At 48.7% G+C, this 22,192-nt stretch overlaps 2 protein-coding genes and 1 long non-coding RNA gene across 7 annotated transcripts in view; 2 read left to right on the top strand and 1 right to left on the bottom strand.

Moving 5' to 3' along the window:
* The first annotated feature begins 545 nt into the window (after positions 1-545).
* On the top strand, positions 546-5,762 carry Orai3 (ORAI calcium release-activated calcium modulator 3). The gene is made up of 2 exons (XM_032892546.1): positions 546-1,283; positions 4,321-5,762. The coding sequence occupies exons 1-2, from the start codon at positions 855-857 to the stop codon at positions 4,963-4,965; spliced, it is 1,074 nt and encodes a 357-aa protein (XP_032748437.1). The 5' UTR covers positions 546-854; the 3' UTR covers positions 4,966-5,762.
* Positions 5,763-7,259: 1,497 nt separating this feature from the next.
* Setd1a (SET domain containing 1A, histone lysine methyltransferase) overlaps positions 7,260-22,192 on the top strand; it is a 23,615-nt gene continuing 8,682 nt past the window's right edge. Inside the window, exons 1-13 of one of the 5 annotated variants that reach the window (XM_032892536.1) lie at positions 8,141-8,300; positions 8,889-9,053; positions 9,282-9,377; positions 11,434-11,704; positions 14,596-14,720; positions 14,942-15,171; positions 15,973-16,424; positions 16,455-16,858; positions 16,985-17,773; positions 18,272-18,448; positions 18,638-18,725; positions 19,386-19,543; positions 19,644-19,749. In XM_032892536.1, the coding sequence (XP_032748427.1) occupies positions 8,904-9,053; positions 9,282-9,377; positions 11,434-11,704; positions 14,596-14,720; positions 14,942-15,171; positions 15,973-16,424; positions 16,455-16,858; positions 16,985-17,773; positions 18,272-18,448; positions 18,638-18,725; positions 19,386-19,543; positions 19,644-19,749 (3,046 nt within the window). In that variant the 5' untranslated portion in view covers positions 8,141-8,300; positions 8,889-8,903. Of the gene's footprint in view, positions 8,040-8,140; positions 8,301-8,469; positions 8,563-8,888; positions 9,054-9,281; positions 9,378-11,433; positions 11,705-14,595; positions 14,721-14,941; positions 15,172-15,972; positions 16,859-16,984; positions 17,774-18,271; positions 18,449-18,637; positions 18,726-19,385; positions 19,544-19,643; positions 19,750-22,192 lie in introns of those variants that run through there. The other 4 variants (XM_032892535.1, XM_032892533.1, XM_032892532.1 and 1 more) reach the window with 4 other exon arrangements.
* Positions 21,795-22,192, bottom strand: part of LOC116891460 — a 14,994-nt gene continuing 14,596 nt past the window's right edge. Inside the window, exon 3 of the long non-coding RNA XR_004386837.1 lies at positions 21,795-21,847. This is a non-coding gene — a long non-coding RNA (uncharacterized LOC116891460). The remainder of the gene's footprint in view (positions 21,848-22,192) is intronic.

Here is a 22,192-nt window from a genome sequence, read left to right as displayed (position 1 = left end):
CCAGTTTGGCTCTTCCCATTCTTTCATCGTCATGGAAACTTGTATCCTATTTGCCCAGGGAACTGCCACTCCTGGTTGCCATGGAAATAGCAGCCAATGGACACCTCCGGAAATCAGTGCTAAGACTGGAAACGGTCCCTCTTAGTTGCTGTGGGAACTTAGTAACAGACTCTTGGCACCTCCCCTCTCCCCACCCCTTTCCTTTTGCCAGTGTGGGGGTGGGGTCTCAAGAGCCTGAGGGAGGAGTCGGGTCTAGGTCCCACTCAGGCCAGGGGGAACTGGATTGTACCACATGGGGGTGGGGGGAGGGGAATCTATCCACATACCTCAGGTAACAGGAAGGTGCGCGGGTTGGGGGTGGGGGCTGGGCGGACCAAAGGGCAGGAGGGGGGGGCTGGGGTTGGAGAAAGGCTTGATGATGGGGCCGCTTGCGGGAGGGGAGGAGGCACCCCGGCAAGGGGCAAGTGGGGAACCCAGCCGGGCTGGACCCCTAACCCCACAAGTCTGTACAATAAGGTTTGCTATAAAACTCAGAATCTACCCGGGGCCGCTGACTTCCTGTGTCTGTCTGCGGTGTCGAGTCTATAAATGGTGGGTAGGGATGGTGGAAAGGACTCCTATGGTCACTTCGGGAGGAAAATGGGCTTACTTTTTCTGAGATGTCTGTTAAAGGAAGAGTGTGGAAGTCTGGACACCTGAGAATGTCCAGGTATACACTGGGTGGTCTGAGATCAGCAAATTCCCAGCAGAAGCTATGTTTGGGCATTCACATTGATGGCCTGGGTCAGGGGGTCCCTTGAGATCTCTGCCCATGGGCAGACTGCAGGGGTTCGGTCTCACGGCTCCACCCAATCATGTGGTCACCGGGCTCCTCCCCTGCCCCAGTTCCTGTTTCGGCCCCTGGGCCTTCTAGACGCATCGGTAACTATTCCCGCTGGCTCTGCCTTACTGCCTGGAATGGGGTCCCGCCCGCACTTGGGCCGTCCCTTCTTGGGGCTACAAGGCGCCTCGGCCCCTCCTTGACCGTCGGCGTTTGTGGTGTAGCTGCTCTCAGAATGAAGGGCGGCGAGGGGGACACGGGCGAACAGGCCCCCCTGAACCCGGAGGTGGACAGCCCCGCGGGCTCAGCCACGTACCGGGAGTTCGTGCACCGCGGCTACCTCGACCTTATGGGGGCCAGTCAGCACTCTCTGCGGGCGCTCAGCTGGCGCCGCCTTTACCTCAGCCGGGCTAAGCTCAAAGCCTCCAGTCGCACTTCTGCTCTGCTGTCGGGCTTCGCCATGGTGAGGGGTGGGATGGGGGGCACACTGGGCGGGTGAAGCACGTGGTGGGAAGAAGAAAATGGGTTCCCAGTAAGAACAGGACTGAGTACAGGGGTTTCTTTAGGGTAAAAGGAGCGAAATCCCAAGGGATTGGAAAAACTCTTTATGTCGGGGATAGGGTTGTAGTAGGCACGGCTCTAGGAATATAAACAGACTAAAGATCGGTCCCAAAGGGTCATGGAAGAAGGGAGTGAAGAGGTCCGCAGATGCAAACTGGTGAGGGGAAAGTCTGTTATCGAAGTGGCTTAGTTACCAAGTCCTCAAGAGTTGAAAGGCAGCCAGAGCTGAATGAGAGCCTATATCAACCAGATCGGGAAAGTGGGTAGGGCATGGAAGAGTCACCTGACTGAAGGGCCTGTTCTCAGAAAGATACCCCCACCTTTCAGAATGCTAGAATTGCCGGGAAAACCAAAACCAGGGAGGAAGCGGCTGGGGAAGGAAGCTAATCAGGGAGCTAGCCGATGATAAGAGAATCTGATAAACTGTAGGTGTGGGAAGAGAATGTCAGCTAACGGGCCCAGCAGTGGCCCTGGGAAGTGGGACTGAAGATTACAGAGTGTGGCCCACAGATGTGTCCTGGTTCCTCCCTACTTATAGCCAGCTGTGTGACCCCAAGCCAACCTCCACTGCGGTTGCCATCTGTAGGAAATTGAGACCATAGAAGGTGCTCTCTTTGTAGTCTGCCAAGCTCTTGTCCAGGAGGATCTAGGGTTCTTCTGGAGCCCCCTAGAACTAGGTGTGTTAGAACAAGCTCCATTTAGCAAAGGAGGTTCAGAACAGTGTGCTAGCAGGACTGGGTGGAAGCTGATGTTTTGACAAGGATGCTCAGCAGGGTATGGGTGTGGAGTGAACCTCTGCTAGTTTTAGTTTTCTTCACACTTGGAGGAGGAGAAAGCAGGCCTGGAGGGAGGGCGTCCTTCATAACGGAGGGAGCTAAGGTCATATAAAAGTAACCCTGTGATCCTGAAGGTTGCTCTTGACCTGAGGTGCTGGTAAGGGGCTCAGATTCCAAGACAGCCCCATAGTTCTTGAGGGTGACATTTGATTGCAGGGATTCAGTTCCCATCAGTACCACAAAAAGAGGGCACAGCAGCCTCTGTCTGAACCACATGGCTCAGCCTGCTTCTAAAGGGACAGTACAGACTGCAGGAGCTGCAGATTGTTGAGGTGTGAGAGCTTTCTCTGAGGATCAGTAGGCTGCATGTGTATGTTCTGGGAACAAGGCCTGCCCCCAGTCCTAACAAAGAAGAGAACACTGAGTTGGACCCTGGGAGACACCAGAATTAAGTCTGGCCCTGATCCCTTTGTGTGGACACAACCTGCTTATTTGTCATGGCCTAATTCCCCAAAATACTCAATTTTAAGTACCACTGCCCTCCTGCACCATTCCTTCTAGCCCCAGTGTAATCTCAGGGAGTCTTAATAAACACAAACGGGGAGAAATCCGCTTCGACCCAGGTGACCTGACATTAAAATAACATACAAATATATCACAGGCTGTGACTCTAGCCTAGTTGGTAGAGTGTTTGCCTACCATTCAGGAAATCTTAGGTTCAATTTCCATCAAAAAACCATATATGGTAGGGTACACCTATAATCCTAGCTAGCACTTGAGGTAGAATTAAAAAACCAAGGTTGTTCTTGGCTATACAGAGAGTCAAGGCTAGCCTGGGCTCCATGAAATCCTAACATTCAGTGTTCTGTATCTGATATACTGCTTATCACTAGATGGCAGTTGTTCATGTGAGAAGAGGTCAGAGGTGCTGAGGCACGTTAGACTGCACAGCAAGCTAGTGACAGGATTTTGACTTCAGCAGCCTGGCATTAAAGCCCAAATTTGTTCATCAGCTCAAATGTTGGCAAAGTACAGGCTAGCTGGGTGGAGTCGTATGGTTAAGAGACTCCCTGACCTGTCAAAAATGAAGTCACGATTGATCCTGGATAACTGGCACATTTGAATGCAGACCTGGTGTGACTAGGTGTGACAGGTTTTTTAGAATGATTTGGAAACGTGAAGCTTCTTGAATTGTAAGAGTCGGCCAATTACTACCTTTTGGGTTTTTTCTTTTTGTGCCGTAGACATTAGCACGATAACCTCTAATAGTCTGTGCCTGGCTCTAGTCATAGAACATAATGTTTAGTCTTAACTTTCTCAATGAGACAGTTGTCCCCATTTCTCAGGTAGGAGACTGAGGAAGGCACTGGTTCAGATTGAACCTATTTGGGACATTGAAGTAGGAGGGTAGTGAGTTTGAGGCAAGTCTGGACTAATAGGCTGCTGTGAGGAAGTTACAAAGTGCAGAACTAAGAGTGGACCCTAACGGCCCAGAAGGTTTTGACTGCTTATTTGCTTTGGGTCTATTGTGACTTTTTGTTGTTTTTTGTTAGTAGGGTTTCTACATAGCCCTAGGTGGCTTGGTACTCCTTAGTTCTGGGATTAAAGTCATGTGTCACTACACCCAGCAGTTTTGGGCTCTTTTGAGATGAAGTTTCAATCATTAGGAGAAGTATAGGCTACTCTCAAACTTGAGATCCTCCTGTTTCGGCTCACCACATGCTGGAAAGCATGTAACGCCACACCAGCCTGAGTTATTTATTTATTATGGGTTGGGGATTAAAGCTAGAGTGATGTGTCAAGGGTGCCATCATTGAACAACATTCCCAGCCTGAGTCTGCTTTTTAACCAGTATATTATAACCAGATAAAAGCTCAGAAAAATGTTAGCCAGCCCCTTTGAGACTGAAATGAAATCAAGGTCTAGCACTCAGGAAAACTGAGGCAGGAGGATCACAAGTTTCAGCTTAACCTGCACTACCCAGCAGTTCCAGACTAGCCTAAGAACAAGAAACTACCAGAAAGGGGGGGTTGGCGTGGGGAGAGCCCTCTAGGTACTGCTCTTAAGTTTTAGGGATGTTGCAGTCATGATTCTAAGCAGGCAAAGGGAAACTCCTGACAAGGATGTCATAGGGACTCAATGTCTTCCCTTTTATGCCCACAGGTGGCAATGGTGGAGGTACAGCTGGAGAGCGATCATGAATACCCACCAGGCCTGCTAGTGGCATTTAGTGCCTGCACCACTGTGTTAGTAGCTGTGCACCTGTTTGCACTCATGGTCTCCACATGTCTGCTGCCCCATATTGAAGCCGTGAGCAACATCCACAATCTCAACTCTGTCCACCAGTCACCACACCAACGACTCCACCGATATGTGGAGCTGGCCTGGGGCTTTTCTACTGCCTTGGGCACCTTTCTCTTCCTGGCTGAAGTTGTTTTGGTGGGCTGGGTCAAGTTTGTGCCCATTGGGGCACCCATGGACAAACCAGCTCCTGTGGTACCTATGTCCCAGGTGCCACCTGTCACTGTCTCCCTTAGTTTAGCCTCTAACCTCACACCATCATCTGCTTCTGTAGCCACAACACAGCAGCCTCCCAAAGCCTGTCCACCCCGGCAAGTGTGTAGTAGTGCTCATGGACCTGGCTGGCAGGCAGCTATGGCCTCCACGGCAATCATGGTACCTGTGGGACTAGTGTTTATGGCCTTTGCCCTACATTTCTACCGATCCTTGGTGGCCCACAAGACAGACCGCCACAAGCAGGAACTGGAGGAACTCAGTCGCCTGCAGGGGGAGCTGCAGGCTGTGTGAGCCCAGCTTTAGACTGTTGCAAGCATTGCCTCAGAAGCTCCAGGTATCTATGGACCTCATTCCTTGTCCTAGGCTGGAGCCACCTCCTGTAACCTACTCTCAGGTAGAAGCCAAATTCCTGCTCAGAGTCCCATGCTTCCAGTGACGATCCCCATCACGTTCCAGTGGGTTTTGTAAGTTCTCTGCTTGAGGAACAAAAGAGGAAGTAGACTGTCTCAGTCTAAGCATCCTGGGTTAGATGAGAGGAAAGGAGGCCCTAGTGAGATCCTTGGTAGTGTTGAGAAGTTGCTTGCTCCTCTCCAGGAAGGTGACATATCTGCACAACTGTCCCCAAGGCAGGCAGCCCTTGCTTACCTGTAACGTGCTTTACAGTTGGCATCCTGGGAGAGATTTTACATAGGCTCCTCAGATGAACCACTTTATTCTTGGTGACTTGTGTGGTGTGTCCCACTGCCCTGAGCACTTAAGAGTCTTTGGCTAGAGCCGGGGAAGGAGAGATCTTTGAAGACTGAGATTGTGCAGCTAGCTTGACAAGGGTTGGGTGAGTTTGAGGGGGAAAATTTAGCCCTTAGAATACAGAGCTCTTCTTCAGACACTGATGTTTTTCAAGCCAGAGTATCACTGTTTGTTGCTCTGACTGTCCTGGAACTCTGTAGACCAGGCTGGCCTTGTACTCACAGAGATCCACTTGCCTCTGCCTCCCATGTGCTGGGATTAAAGGCATGCACCACCACCGCCCTGCTCAGACACTGAGTTTTTGATGCACCTTGTTTTGTAAATAAAGTGTCTCTCACATATGTTCCTGTGGCTGTGAATGGGATGGAGGGGAAACCTTGCTCTTAAGGGCCGCATGGAGGTAATGCACCTGATAAGCCCATCAGGTGCTGACAAGATCTGATAAACTTCTGAATAGGGTAAATTATTCCCAGACTAAGGCCTCCAAACTCTTGTTCTTTTTTTTTCTTTCTTTCTTTTTTTTTTTTTTTTTCGAGCTGGGGACCAACCTAGGGCCTTGCGCTTGCTAGGCAAGTGTTTCATCATGAGCTAAATCCCCAACCCCTGAACTCTGGTTCTTAAACGTGGGAATTCATGCTTCTTTCTTGAACGATCTCTTTTATCTTATAGGACTATTCACAAGTTCTCTCATGTAGTCATCACAGACATCTCAGTAAACAAGTTTTATATTTCCCATCTTATAAAGGCAGCTGAGGTCAAGAGGCTGACCTGGCCCACAGCCACAGAATTAGTCTATGACCTCAGTTACCTTTACCATCTTATAGGGATTTGGGGGAGGGAGAGGGAACTGGTACCCTTCAATTGGGACAAAACAAAGGAACCTCATCTCCTATACCTTCATATGCATTTTCCCCTCAGCCTCAGAATTTTAAGAGTATAAATCTTGGGGTTGGGGATTTAGCTCAGTGGTAGAGTGCTTGCCTAGCAAGCGCAAGGCCCTGGGTTCTGTCCCCAGCTCCGAAAAAATGAAAAGAAAAAAAAAACAGTATAAATCTTACCTTGTACAGATTCCTTTTATTACTTGAAATGGTCAATTAAAATGCGTAAAACCAGGCTCCAATAATTTCCTACCACTATCGTGAGGATTGCAATAAATATCGACCAATAGCCATCTATTCTGGAGGGATAACCTGAAACTGAGGGAAGTCAAAGGCTTGCCCAGTATCCTATAATGAGGGGCTCTCAAAGAGGGGACACTTAAGGTATCTTCAGCCTAGAAGTAGACTTGGCGACAGTGCAGTTCTTCCACAGACCAGAGAGCCTCTATACACCTGGTGAAAGGGGTGTTGAACCTTGGGACCATCTCAGCTCCGAGTTCCCAAGTGAAGCCTGAACCAGGCTTAACCTTAACCTTAGCACTGGGATCCTATGGGTATAGGGAAGCCTTGCCTAAGAACTGCCCAAGGATAACTGGGTTACTTTCAGACCTTTACTTTTTATAGGGATCCACTTAAAGGTCTTTGTGACTTTTTTAAGCTCACGGAACCCTGAGACAGCTTTAAATTTTAGCCTCTACTTACGCCTCCCTAATAGCCAAAACGAACACTTTAAAACTGGCCCAAGGGAGGTGTGACTAAGGTGCTGGCCTAGTACACAGAAGGCCCTGAGTTAGATTTCCCAGCATGCTATAAGCCAGTTATGGTGTGCACACCTGTAAGTCCAGCACTCAGGAAATAGAGGCAAAAGGATCAGGAGTTCGAGGCCATCCTCCGTTATATAGCAAGTTCGACGTCTTGCTGTCTGAAAAACAACAAGAGCCCGAGTAGAAAAGCGGGAAGGAACCGATCATTTCATTATGTGCGCCGGTAGGCAAAGTGCCTGAGTCACCCCTCCTGGTTGTATTTTTCCACCTCCCATCCCGCCCAGGTTTTAGTGGATTCTACGGGAAGCGGCCCGTTACGCCGTGCTCCGCACGCCTGGCCACGCCTCTCTCTCACTAGCCCCGCCCACAACAGGATCCGCAGATTCGCTATTCGACTCCTTAGGATTATTTGGGAAGCTTTCCTTGTCTGAAAAATTTCATGAAACGCTGAGAAGACTTTTCCGTACAACCATTTCGCACTAAACAGGAAGTGGGCGGCTCCTTGAGTTGTTCTACTAAGAAAAATCCAGGAATAGCGGTCAATTCCGCCAACAGGGCTTGGCGAACCAGGCGTGATTTTCTTGACTCTACCGCAGGTGAGAAGAGGTGACGACCAAAGCCCAGAACGGTGTCGAATCTGCACTGCAGCCTCATAGGCATTTGGGCTGCGCAAGGAAGGGGCAGGGAAGAGGAGCTAAGGAGCGCGCATCCTGTCCACTCGTTTGCCCCGCCCGCCTCGCGAATCTGCGTCGTTGGACGCACCACTCAAATCTCCCGAGCTCCGGCTGGCGTCCTCCCCCTCGCTCCGCCCCCCTTTCCTCAGGGGCTTGTCGCAGCTTTCGTCGCCGCCGATTCGTCAGGAACCCCAAGGCCGGAGCAGCTGGATAAGGGTGGTGCAGTCCACTCTCCGGGGAATGCGGCCAATCTTCAGGCTCCCTGGGCTACAACTCCCGAGCCTTCCAGGGCGCCGGCCGAGGCAAGGCCGCTACCCTCGGCCCCGTGGATCTCTCCGCAGTACTTGTAGCGAAAGTGCGGATGCAGACGCTGTGCCCGCTGGGCCTCGTGCAGGTGGCGGTGGTGTTTGGTGCGCGCGCCGGGGAGGTGGTGGTGGGGGGGCGCCGCCGCCGCCACCGCTGCGGGGCCAGGTCTGCGCTGCCGCCGCCGCCGCCGCCGCCGCCTCACGCCGCTGAGGTGCTGCGCGCGGTGGGGGGGAGGGTGAGCCGCTCGCCACGAGCGGGTGAGTAGGCCCTGGCGCGCGTGCGCGCCGACGGGGTGGGGGGGGCACCGAACGCGCCCGGGCGGGAGGAGAGGGCAGCGGCGCGCGTTACCTCCCCCCACCCCCCCGCCTGGATTCAGGGACCGAAGCTGGGTCTCAGGCTTGGTCTCGCGGTGTTTCCAACGCCCCGAAGAGGTGCCACCTCTGGTTCAGAGGATTGGGGCGCGGGGACGCGAGCGGCTGTGTGGGAGCGGGAGCGGGGCTTGGCCCGGGCCGCTGGCCGGTGAGGAGGCGGGAGGGGGCGGGGCCTACGAGGGGACGGGGGAGGGGTCTTGCGTGGAGGCCAAGTGGGGCGCGCTAGGGAGAGCGGGAAGGTAAGGGGGCGCGAGATGGGCCTGGGCCCTGAGGGTAGAATTGAGGGTGGAGAGGAATGGAGTGCTGTAGTGAACCTGGATCCTCAAGGCAAAATCTGAGGGAGCCATGGGTCATGCTGAGGTGTGGAAACTGTACTGATGTGAGAACCTGTAATCTGGGCTAGCCATTGGGGGACAGCAAGGGAGTCAGGCCTAAGTCTTGGACCCCCATTGCGTATCCCTCTTTTCCTGACAGTGTAAATGAGCAGAGATGGACCAGGAAGGTGGGGGAGATGGGCAGAAAGCCCCGAGCTTCCAGTGGCGGAACTACAAGCTCATAGTGGATCCTGCTTTGGACCCTGCTTTGCGCAGGCCTTCTCAGAAGGTGTACCGCTATGATGGAGTCCACTTCAGTGTCAGTGTGAGTGCCCTAGATCTTTTCGTGACTTGTTTGGACCTCCAGTCTCCCCTCCCCACTTTCCCCTGTTCAGTGTTCAACACCCAGACTTCCTATATCTGTAGCTTGGTGTTTTGAGAATGAGCAAGCTATCCCAGCTCTTCTGTATCTTGGCTTCTGCATGGGCTTTATAGAGTCAATAGCCTGGTATATTTTCAGCCTGGTTTCATCTCTTTCTGTTTTCTTTGTTAGGACTCAAAGTATACCCCTGTGGAAGACCTCCAAGACCCCCGCTGTCATGTCAGGTCCAAAACCAGAGACTTTTCCCTCCCGGTACCTAAGTTTAAGGTAAGTGCCTGCTGGTCTCCCTATATATCAGTCCTTGGAGCATGTCGAAGATTCTAGTACCCTGGTCTTCACACAGCCTGTCAAAGTGTCTCTTCCGAAGGAACATTGACAGCCAGATCTCAATGGTTTTTATGTCTGCGAGACTGAGATGTTTTGGACAGAAGATGTATATATACAGAGAGAGAGAGCGAGAGCGAGAGCGAGCGAGCGCGTGTGTGCACTGAGGTGACTCTAGTATATATCTGGTATATCTAGTATATAATGATGTCTGGAAGGATAAGGAATGTATTCTGAAGCCGCGTGACATCGTGATACCCAAGTTACTCAGCAATTAAGGATACTGCTAAGACCACCGCCCACTTGGAGTCTTCTGTCCAAACTGTCATTTGTGTGTGCTCCTCTGTCCTGTTTGTAAGAGCAGCTTCGTTTCCTACTTTAGTAGGATATTTGGACTTGAGTCTAGAAAATTGGTGGTTCTTTGTCTCCTAATTTTGTTTTTAGTCTTTGTTTTCTTCCTCTGATGATTGCTAAAGTAATCTGTGCAGTGCCTTCATCCCTTTTGGTTTCCCCTTTCCCTGAGCAGCTTCACTGAAAGCTCTTTTGCCTGAATGTTTACTTCTCATACCTCCTTCCTGCCAACATCTACTGAGACACAGCCTTATAGATCCCTTTCTCTTGACTGATAAATGGCAATACCAGATACTCAGCTGTCCAAGCTGGAAACCTAGAGTCACCCAGAAGCCCTTTCCTTTCCTCTTAGTCTTTGGTTTTCCATGTTCTTCATGCAGACTCCAGAGTTCGCTTGGTTTCTGTGACTCCCTCCATAGAGGCTCCATCTTGCTGTTATTTGTATCTGGTTCTAATGTTTTCTAAGTCTGTTTTCCCTTTTGATTACATCGTTTTCATGTGTGCGTTCACAGACGAGCTTGCACGCCATTGTACACAAGTAGAAGTGAGAACACAAGGTGTGGGAGTTGGTTTTTACCATGGATCCTAAGGGTCAAACTCAAGGTTGTCAAGCTTGGTGGCAAGTGTCTGTACCCACTGAGCCATCTTGCTGGCACGTTAAGTCTGTTTTGAGGCACTGACATGTGTGGTTATTAATCTGGGCAGGCCTTATCACTTCTTTGACACCATACCCCTTTAATATTCAACTAGACACTTTTCAGTGTTTAGAAAATATCAAGATGGATAAATTTCATGTCTTGGAACTCTGTTGTTTTGGTAAACTTTAGGCATCTACAAAGTCCAGAAGGAATGATAGCATCTTTGTGAATCTTTTTCCTGATTTTTCCCTGTCTAAAGGATTCTTTTTTTTTTGACTCCCAGATACCCTGTCTACACCTCTGCTACCACCATGTCATATTGGATTATTTATATCTGGCTTATCTTTTTTTTTTTTTTTTTTTTTTTAAAGGCAAGTACTCCCTATCCCTAGGTAGCCCTGGCTGGCCTTGGACTGAGAATTTTGTGCTTCAGCCTCCCATGTGCTAGTGTTTTAGAAGTGCACAGCACACTCAGTACTGTCTTGTCTCTTTTCTGAATGGAAACTTTTCCCCTGTTTCTGTGTTTCTAGTATCTAACCTGTGCTAATCAATACCCCTGAACTAATAGATTATTTTTTATTTTTTTAAATATTTATTTTTATGTATGTGAGTACACTAACTGTCTCAAGACACCAGAAAAGGGCATTGGATCCCATTACAGATGGTTGTGAGCCACCATATGGTTGCTGGGAATTGAACTCAGGACCTCCGGAAAAGCAGTCAGTGTTCCTAACCGCTGATCTATGTCTTCAGCCCCAGATGATTTTCTTCTATCACTTTCTCCTGTGTATGTTGACTCTTGAGTTGTTTGTGTCTTTTCTTCCTAATTGTTGCTGTTTATCCTAAGAGGAATTGAAAGGCAGGTCAGTGCTAATCCAGGTCTCATGCTCCCGCTTGACTTCTCTATCACAACAGATTCGTCTTCATCTCATGGGTGTCTCTGAACTTTCCCAAATGGTAAGAAAACTGCTCATTATGGAAACCTGAGGCCAATTCTTGTCTTTCCACAGCTGGATGAATTCTATATCGGACAGGTTCCACTGAAGGAAGTAACTTTTGCGAGGCTCAATGACAATGTGCGGGAAACCTTCCTGAAGGATATGTGCCGGAAGTATGGTGAGGTGGAAGAAGTGGAGATTCTTCTTCATCCCCGTACTCGAAAGCACCTAGGCCTAGCTCGTGTGCTCTTCACCAGCACTCGGGGTGCCAAGGAAACTGTCAAAAACCTCCACCTCACCTCTGTCATGGGCAATATCATTCATGCCCAGCTTGATATCAAAGGTGAGGACTCCGCTGGCTGTTGCTTACAGTTGGTTTCTAGTAGGCATTATATATGCAAATACTTAATTGGGCTCAGCTAAGTAATCAGGTCAGGTCTGTACTTAATATTTTTTAAATTTTAGAGGTTCATTTATATATCTATTTTTATGTGTGTGCCTGTTTTGCCTGAGTATATCTTTGTACAGCATGTATGTCTGATGCTCATGGAAATCCAAAGGCATCAAATTCCCCTGGTTGTGAGCCACCATGTGGGTGCTGGGAACTGAAGTCCGGTCCTCTGGAAGAGCAGCTAGTCCACTTAACTGCTGAGTCATCTCTCCAGCTCTTGTTTGTTGGTTGTTTTAAAATTCTACATATTTTGTGCTTTCTTCAGTAGCATATATACTAAGATTGAAGCTTCAGGTAACTGAAGAACTAGAGTTTTAGGTCTTGGCAGGCCAAAGCCACAGACCTGTGAAGATAAAGATGAATGAGGCAGAGTTTCACGGGGCACCTGTCTACTGTCCTAGTGTTTGGGAGGCAGCAGGAGGAGGACTTTGAGGCTAGCCTGTCTTCAGAGATAATTCCAGGCCAACTAGTGCTACATAGCGAGAGCCTGTCTCAGAAAAACAAAGGAGCCTGGAGATAACTTAGCGGGTAATAGTGCATACTGTACAAGTATGAAGACCTGAATTTGAGTCTCCATCACTCATAAAGTCTGGATACGGTTGTGTATGCCTGTAACTGCATTTTTGTGTGGTGGAGACGAGCAGATCGTAGAATCTCACTGACTAGCCAGAGTACAGATTGGCAAACTCCAGTTCTAGTGAAACCCTCTCTCAAAGGAGTAAGATAGAGTGCAATAGAGGGAGATGCCAATGTCTTCCTGTGGTCTCCATGTGTGTACACTTGGAAACCTACAAGTATATCTTACACACAAAAATAAGGAAAAATGGAGCAGGTTCGAACTGCTTTCAAGGAATGATAGGGGAGAAATGTCACACTAGTACAGTGCCATCTAAGGGAAGAGGTTGTTAATTGGTGTTTGCAAATGGGAGTGAAAACCAATGTTCCCAAACTTGACTTTAGACTTTTGTATGTAACCTTATGGTTTTTATGTGTTTTTGCAACAGAATCTCACTATATAGCTTTGGCTGGCTTTCAACTCTCTGAGATCCACCTGCCTCTTCTGTCTTGAGTGCTGGGATTAAAAAGCTTCAGTTGTTGATTTGCTTTGTTTTTAACGTTTTTATTTGTTTTATAGGTCTCACTCTATAACTTAGTCTGCCCTTGAATTCCACACCTGGTCCCAGGCTTTATTTTTGGTGTTTTACCTTTAAAGATTTATTTTTGCTTCTATGTTTGTTTGTTTGTCTAAATGTATGAACGTGTGTGTGTGTGTGCGTGTGTGCGCGCGCCACAGAGGCTGGAAGAGGGTATTTGTTGGCTCTCTTGGAATCGGAGTCGGATAGTTATGGACCACCATGTGGGTGGCTCTTTACAAGAGCACAAAATGGTCTTAACTGCTGAGCCATCTTTCCAACCCCTTGTTTTGGTTCTTTTGAGAGAGGGTCTCTGTATTTCAGATTGTCCTGTCATTTGTAGCCAAGGATGACCTTGACTTCTAATCCTCCTTTATCCTGGCTCATAGACTTGTGTACTATGCTTGGTTTATGTGGTCCCGGGTATGAAGCCCAGGATTTTATGCATACTAGGAAGGCACTCTACCAGCTGGGCAACTCTCTAATTCCTGTTCTGTATTTTTCAGTCAGTCTTGCTGTCTGTCTCTGGTGAACTATACTCACTCTGTAGCTCATGTTGAACTGAACCCTTGGCCTTGCCTCAGTATCCCAAGTACAAGGATTATAGTCATATACCACTGTACTTGGCAACTCTTCAATTTAAGGCCTTCGTTCTTCTCGAAGTTTTGTCTTATATTTATTTTTTGTATGCATATGCATATCTATTCTTCGTGTGTGGCTTCATGTGCAGGTCAGAGGGCAATGGGGGGTGGGGGGTATTCTCTCCTTTTTCCACGTGGGTCCCAGAGATCAAATGTACGTTAAGCTTGGTGGCAGGCACTTTACCCACCAAATCCTCTCACCGCTCAATTCCTTCCAAGAGTTTAAAAGTAAGTTTAAAAGCAAATAACCCTCCCCCCACACACACACCCACCCCCGATGGCCTGGATTGACTCTTGTAGTTGCAATTCTGCAATCTTTAGTTTATAACATAAAGGGGTATGGGGCTTAGCAGCAGATAGACCTCTACTTTTCTTGAAGTTTATAAAATACTCTAGATAATGTATGTGTATATAGTATGAGTTTATAAAATGTGGTTCGGGGTTGGGGATTTAGCTCAGTGGTAGTGCGCTTGCCTAGGAAGCACAAGGTCCTGGGTTCAGTCCCCAGCTCTGAAAAAAAGAAAAAAATATATAAAATGTTCTATTGAATTAGGGCCTTTTACATGCTAAGCCAAGCTCTATTACCTTCCCATATTAATGGGATATATGTTTAATAAGTGGAAATGAGCCAGATTTTATTTCTAAATCTGAAAAAGAGCAGTATGTGGTAATAAATATCTGTAATTCCTAAACATGGGAAGAATAGGGCCAACAGTATCAGGAATTCTCAAGGTCATCCTTTTCTACTTAGTGAGTGTGAGACTAGCCTGGCTATTTGAAACCTTGTCTCAATCAGTCAATAAGAATAGAAAGAAGCACGGATCTACTCAAAATTACACCAACCAGGTAGAAATAATAAGGTAACGGTTTCCCAGTACTGAGGGAAGGAGGAAACTAACATTCTGAGACTTTCAGCTAAATGGGACTGTAGGAAACTGACCACCTGAGGAAGAGACAAAACCACCAACAGGGAGGTTCTGAGTGTCGATTCCTATTTCTCTTCATCTAGGCCAACAACGAATGAAGTACTATGAATTGATTGTCAATGGCTCTTACACTCCTCAGACTGTGCCCACTGGGGGCAAGGCCTTGAGTGAGAAGTTCCAGGGTTCTTCTGGTGCAACCACTGAGACGGTGAGATGCTTGTAGCTGCCACTGTTTAGCCACATGTACTTGTTACCTAGTCACCAAAAGCAAGAGCCATCTGGGGAGATCCTAAACTTTGCTATTAAGTATAGGAACGACTAAGGAAAGAAACCTAGGTGCCTTCAGAGACAAAGAGCTGGAGTCTGGATTGGGGCAGGGACAGTTTCACATCATGCCTGATCTTTTTCCTTGCCTCACTTTATCTTTAGACTGAAGCCCGCCGACGGTCTTCCTCGGACACAGCTGCCTATTCAGCAGGCACTACTGTGGGGGGCACCCCTGGCAATGGCACTCCCTGCTCCCAAGATACAAATTTCTCCAGCAGTCGACAAGATACCCCATCTTCCTTTGGCCAGTTCACCCCTCAGTCCTCCCAAGGAACCCCCTACACATCTCGGGGTAGCACCCCCTACTCTCAGGACTCTGCCTACTCCAGCAGGTATGGGAAACACTTTTCTTGAGGCTTAGCCATTTGACTCTGGGGGCTGTAGCTGGGAAGAACAAGCTCCAGGTCTCTGTGAGAAGGACTTGGAGGCTATTTATTTTAGTCTCTGGTTTCAACTGACAAACATGCTGTTTTCAGGGACACTGGTGTGGGACCTCATCAGCAATTTAGAAGCAGATGTTGAGAAACCTGTTTTGAGTTTTGTGTGCCTGTGTGTGTGTGTGTGTGTGTGTGTGTGTGTGTGTGTGTGTGTGTGCGCGCACGCGCGTGTGTGTCACGCATGCACGCACGCTCCTGCTTACCGGTATGTATGCATGTCTGTATCGCACACAGGCATTACCCAAGCTAGAATAGGTACAGGTGTTGTTACATGTGGGTATTGAGAATTGAACCTGAACCCTCTGCGAGAGCAGCCTGTGCTCTTAATTGCTGAGCCACCTCTCCAACCCCTCTTTTAAGAGTTTTATGTGTAGGGGTTGGGGATTTAGCTCAGTGGTAGAGCACTTGCCTAGTAAGCACAAGGCCCTGGGTTTGGTCCCCAGCTCCGAAAAAAAGAAAAAAAAAAAAAAAGAGTTTTACGTGTGTGAATGTTTTGCCTACATGTATGTCTCTGAACACACAGTGTTCCTTGTACCTATGCAGTGGATCACCTAGAGCTGGAGTGGAAATGGTTCTGAGCCACCATGTGGGTGCTAGGACCAATCTAGGTCTAGTGGGTCTTTGAATATGAGAACAGAACCAGTCAGGTTTGGTCACAGAGGTGGGACCCTAGCTAACTCCTGGGTTCTTCCTCAGCACCACTTCAACCTCCTTCAAACCCCGGCGGTCAGAGAACAGCTATCAAGATTCTTTTTCTCGCCGCCATTTCTCTGCATCTTCAGCCCCTGCAACCACCGCTACTGCCACCTCAGCAACTGCTGCAGCTACTGTGGCCTCCTCCTCATCCTCCTCATCATCGTCGTCCTCTTCCTCCTCGTCGTCTTCTTCCTCAGCCTCTCAATTCCGTGGTTCTGACTCTAGCTACCCAGCATATTATGAAAGCTGGAATCGTTACCAGCGCCATACTTCCTATCCACCTCGCCGGGCAACTAGGGAGGACCCTTCTGGGGCTCCATTTGCTGAAAATACGGCTGAGCGCTTCCCACCTTCCTATACCTCTTATTTGGCCCCTGAGCCCAACCGATCCACTGACCAAGACTACCGGCCTCCTGCCTCAGAGGCTCCACCTCCAGAGCCTCCAGAACCTGGTGGTGGTGGTGGTAGTGGTGGTGGTGGTGGTGGTGGTAGTGGTGGTGGTGGTGGGGCACCCAGCCCTGAGAGAGAAGAAGCCCGGACTTCCCCACGCCCAGCTTCACCTGCACGTTCTGGCTCCCCAGCCCCAGAGACCACCAACGAGAGTGTGCCCTTTGCTCAGCACAGCAGTTTGGATTCCCGTATTGAAATGCTGCTGAAGGAACAACGCTCCAAATTTTCTTTCTTGGCTTCTGATACAGAGGAAGAGGAAGAGAACAGCAGTGCAGGCCCTGGGGCTAGAGATGCCGGGGGTGAGGTGCCTTCTGGGGCAGGTCATGGGCCCTGCACACCCCCTCCTGCCCCAGCTAATTTTGAAGATGTAGCACCTACAGGGAGTGGAGAACCAGGGGCTTCCCGGGAGTCACCAAAGGCCAATGGACAGAACCAGGTGAGCCTGGAATGGAAGCTTATAGCTTATGGGGGAGGGAAGGTGCTCAGACATGAAGACCAGTGTGAGGGCAAGCTCAGGGAGCTCTAGCAGGTGCTGTCTGTGACTCTCCTCCATACCCCACAGGCTTCTCCATGTTCTTCCGGAGAAGATATGGAGATCTCTGATGATGACAGGGGTGGCTCACCACCTCCAGCCCCAACACCCCCACAGCAGCCACCGCCGCCTCCGCCTCCACCGCCTCCCCCTCCTCCTCCCTACCTTGCCTCCCTTCCCCTGGGCTATCCTCCCCACCAACCTGCCTACCTCCTCCCACCCCACCCAGATGGCCCACCACCCCCTGAGTACCCTCCACCACCCCCACCACCACCCCACATCTATGACTTTGTGAACTCCCTGGAACTTATGGATCGACTTGGGGCACAGTGGGGAGGGATGCCCATGTCCTTCCAGATGCAGACCCAGATGTTAACACGGCTCCACCAATTACGGCAGGGCAAGGGATTAACTGCAGCCTCAGCTGGTCCTCCTGGCGGGGCCTTTGGCGAGGCCTTCCTCCCTTTTCCACCTCCACAAGAGGCAGCCTATGGCTTGCCCTATGCTCTGTACACACAAGGGCAAGAAGGTCGTGGGGCATACTCCCGGGAGGCCTACCACTTGCCCTTGCCTATGGCAGCCGAGCCCCTGCCCTCTTCCTCAGTCTCGGGAGAGGAGGCCCGGCTGCCTCATAGGGAGGAAGCAGAGATAGCAGAAAGCAAGGCCCTACCATCAGCAGGCACAGTGGGTCGTGTGCTGGCCACCCTTGTCCAAGAGATGAAGAGCATTATGCAGCGAGACCTTAACCGAAAGATGGTCGAGAATGTGGCCTTTGGAGCCTTTGACCAGTGGTGGGAGAGCAAGGAAGAGAAGGCCAAGGTGAGGAGGTCTAGTGCTGGGTTTGTTAGCATGTTCGGTTTTTGTTTGTTTGTTTGTTTGCTGAAAGAGATAGACCTTTGACTTCCCTAGATTGCCCAATTCAAAGTAGGGACAAGAGAAAATGAAATGGATGGATAGTAAGACTGTGGGAATTATGGGGTAGGGAATTATGACACAGAGCAAAAGGTGAGCATGGGCCTGTGTCAGAAGAGCTTTGTCCTGGCTTCTCTGCTGCTTTACAGTAAACTGAACATTAACATGTTTCTGGGCTTGTATTTAGTTCTACCATTTGTAACCTGGTAAGAATTAGTAACTGTTTCCTAAGGGTGGATGGCCTAAATTATCAGACTTGAGACACTGCTTTAATTTGCCAGAGATTGCTAGTGTTAGCAGAGTAAATTAATGCATGTTGGTGTTCCTGAGCACACTCTTGGTTCTTGGGCAGGAGGTTATACCTGTGTTCTGGGTTCTTCAGCTTGGTCTCCCTACTATTTACAGCCATTCCAGAATGCAGCCAAACAGCAAGCCAAGGAAGAGGACAAAGAAAAGATGAAGCTCAAAGAGCCCGGCATGCTGTCCCTCGTAGACTGGGCCAAGAGTGGCGGTGTCACAGGCATTGAGGCCTTTGCCTTTGGGTCAGGTCTGCGAGGGGCCCTGCGGTTGCCTTCATTCAAGGTATCCAGGAATTTATTGGTGGGGAAGCGGGTGGGCCTCCCTTCCCAATGGTGGGAAATGGTGTATGGGAGTGGGGTGAGGCTGTGGATGATGATGGTTGAGGTGTTTTTTGTTTTTAATTTTTCCTCCCTTTTCCTCATTCTTGTCTCTGTTTGAGCTAAGTAGGCCCTATCTTTCTGCATCTGCCAGGTAAAACGGAAAGAGCCATCAGAAATTTCAGAGGCCAGTGAGGAAAAGAGGCCCAGGCCCTCTACTCCAGCTGAGGAAGACGAAGATGGTAAGTAGGAAATCAGGCAGAAGGAAAAGGCTGGTCTCCTTAGTCTAATAGGAAACAGAAGGAGAGATGAAGAGGTCAGGGTATCTCTGAGGGCAAGGCACTCAGTGGACTTGATGCAGAGTGAAAGTGAATGGAAGCATTGCAGAGGCATCAGAGTATCAGACAGGCTTCTCCTCGCATTTTAGTTGTGGTTCTTTTCTCTGCTGTGCTGACATAAGTGTTTTTGTGTCTTGGTGTTTGCAACTACAAAGTAGGAATTTCATTGTCTAGAATCAGAACCTGAAGAATTATCTATCCAGGTTCACTACCCAGTGCTTCTGTTGTGCAGCCTTCCTAGTCTGCTGAAGTCTGGGCTTTTGATTGGTAGCTTATGGTACTTGAGGCTACTTATTGAGTCAGATGTGTCTCCCTGAAGAACTCCCTGCCTTGTATTATTTCTTGGCCCAGATAAAACAAGTTGGCGTCCTCTTTCACCCGGCTTAGAAAATGATCAAAGAATGTGTGGGGTGTACTTCAAATTGTATAACATGCCAGTGTGTTCCAGTTTCCGGACTGAGTAAGGGGGCCCTGTTAGTACAGTGGGCAATAGTGTTCCTTGCCTCCAGGATGGCAGAGCAGTAACTACTGATAGATTGCAACTGCTCTGACTTCCTCTTGCAGATCCTGAGCGAGAGAAGGAAGCTGGAGAACCAGGACGTCCAGGGACCAAGCCTCCGAAGCGAGATGAAGAACGAGGCAAGACCCAAGGCAAACACCGGAAATCCTTTGCTCTGGACAGTGAAGGGGAGGAGGCATCCCAGGAGTCTTCCTCAGAGAAGGTAAGATGCTAGCTAGGCACCTGGTGTTGCCTTTCCTGAAGCTGGCACAGCCAGCTTCTCACTGAGGTGGAACCCAGTGTCGTTATCCTGTTAGTGTCAGTTTGTCTTGTTTCTTAAGGATGAGGATGATGATGAGGAAGATGAGGAAGATGAAGAGCGGGAAGAAGCTGTGGATGCCACCAAGAAGGAAGCAGAGGCATCAGATGGTGAGTATAGGCCATTGAGTAGAGTTCAGGTTTGGGGATGAAGGAATTATCCTCTCTGGTTTGTCTTTTTCTAAATGTTTGTGACTTTCCTGCTGGACTTCTGGCCATTCTTGCCCTTTGCAATGACAGTTGTTTCTGCAATGTCCATTGAAATCCTGGGACTCTTTAGAACGTGAACCCCTTTAATTCAGAATATTCCCTTTTCTGAAACCGGTCTCTCTGTGGATAGCTCTGCACAGTCTGTTTCTTTCCCCAGTCCTCGAGGTGAAGGGTATGCATTCTCCTCTTGCCCTTTGGTACTACCAATCTGGGTGATCTCATCTTAGAGCTGCTTTTCCTGGAAGGCCGAGCCGCCAGTCTGTTCCTTTCTTTTCCCTTCATCTCTTCTGCCACCAACAGACACTCTTCCGCCTAATTGTGTGTCTGTTGGCTTCTACAGACTGTACATGGTTTAGTGACCTGCATTCCTTCAGAAGTATGTATTGAAGGACTGGAAAGAGATAGCACAGTGTTTAATAGAACTAACTGCTTTTACAGAGGACCCACGTTTGGTTTCCAGAACCTACATGGTGGCTCACAACTGCCCTTAACTTCATTTCCAGGAGATCCAACACATTCTTTTCAATTCCACAGACATACGGCGCACATACATACACTCAAGCATACACATAAACTAAATTTTTTTAGAAGAAATGTACATTAAAACCTTTCTCTCTCTCTCTCTGTGTATGTTTGTGCGTGCGTGCGTGTGTTTTAAGAACTTCAGACAAAGCCTTGATGCAGACAAGATGTGGTTCTGCTTTTAAGAACTTGTTGGAGGAGACTAGAAAAAGGGCAAGAGACAGGTTACACAAGTCCCTGTGTCATTGCAGATAGATTACATTTTAAGGACACTGAAATAGGGCAGTAACTTCTAATAGTTAGACCCGAGGAAAGAGCCACTGTTGTCTGCATGGCAGTCAGGGAATTCCTCAGAAACACTGTTTTCAGAGTGGCCGGGGATGATAGCAGTGATGATCTTGAGGTCTCACTGAAGAAGCACAGGACCAGGTTACCTGCTAAGAATGAGGACAGCTCCCTCCTCTTGGTCCTTTGGCTCCTCTCTCTTCAGTTCCTACATGCATTTTGAGTTTGTCACCTTTGCTCTTCTGTTCTGCTTTTCTCGTTTAGGTTCTTAGGCACAGGGTCTTTAGCCCAGGAGGGTCTTACTTTTGTATCCTTTTCTAGTTGTTCTACCTAAACAGTGCTAGGACTACAAATAGGCCATCGTGCCAAACATCCAAACATGCAGGCAGTGCTGGGGATCGAACCTTTGGCTTCATGCTAGACTAACATCCTACCACTGACCTGTAGCCCCCAGCTTCTCTGCTGCAGTCTTGACTGATTTCTACCTCTATTTCCTTCCTTCTGTTCTAATTTTTCGAAATTGCTAATAAAATTGTCTTTTCTAAAATGTACTCTCCTCTCTACAAGGTCTTTGCTTGACTCCCTGTTTTCTGCTAAAGTGACCTACAGGCCATTTGTATAGTCAGAAGTCTAGACCCTGCACATACGTTCTTTTCAGTTAGTCTCACCTTGTTCTAGTTTCTATCCCCACTACCACCTTCTGTTTACTCCATTATGAATTCATCAGTACATCTGTTTTTTCTCTCCCCCCCCCCTTTCTCTCTCCCTGGCCTCATTGACTTAGCCTTTCAGGTGCTAGAATTACAGCCCTTTCCCATTATGCTTCTTTGGAGTTTCTTAGTGCTCTCTCACCCAATACCGATCTTCAGTAAGTGTGGTGTATATAATGTTGTAAGGCTATGCCATGGTATGTGTGTGTTGTTCCACCATGCGAGTTTTAATGATCAAACTCAGGTCATCAGTTTGACAACAGGTGCCTACTAAGCTATCTTGCTGACACCTTGGGGTTTTTTTGTTTGTTTGTTTTGTTTTGTTTTGTTTTTGAGGAAGAGTCTCACGTAGCCCATCTCGACCCCTAATTTGGTATATAGATGACCATGACCTTCAACCAAGTCATCTTTTTTTTTAAGATTTTATTTATATGAAAATACACACACACACACACACACACACACACACACACACACACACACTGTCTGTGTCTTCAGACACACCAGAAGAGGGCATCAGATCTCATTACAGATGGTTGTGAGCCACCATGTGGTTGCTGGGATTTGAACTCAGGACCTCTGGAAGAACAGTCAGTGCTCTTAACCACTGAGCCATCTCTCCAGCCCCCCAACCAGTCTTCTGCCTCCATCTCCAGATTTCTGGCATTCCATGTACCACTACCGCTTACTTTTTTCTTTTAATTATTTTTGGTCTTTCAAGACAGGGTTTCTCTTTGTAGCCTTGGATATCCTGGAACTCACTCTGTAGACCAGGATGACCTCAAATCACAGAGATCCACTTGCCTCTGCCTCCTGAGTGCTAAGAT

This window comes from Rattus rattus, chromosome 2 (genome assembly GCF_011064425.1).
Source record: "Rattus rattus isolate New Zealand chromosome 2, Rrattus_CSIRO_v1, whole genome shotgun sequence".
In the NCBI taxonomy this organism is placed as follows: domain Eukaryota; kingdom Metazoa; phylum Chordata; class Mammalia; order Rodentia; family Muridae; genus Rattus; species Rattus rattus.
This window is presented reverse-complemented; position numbering and strand designations above follow the sequence as displayed.

Coding starts and splice junctions, on each gene's coding strand:
- Orai3 (XM_032892546.1), top strand. CDS start 855: ATGTGGTCACCGGGCTCCTCCCCTGCCCCAGTTCCTGTTTCGGCCCCT. Junction 1,284..4,320: donor TGCTGTCGGGCTTCGCCATG/GTGAGGGGTGGG, acceptor TTATGCCCACAG/GTGGCAATGGTGGAGGTACA.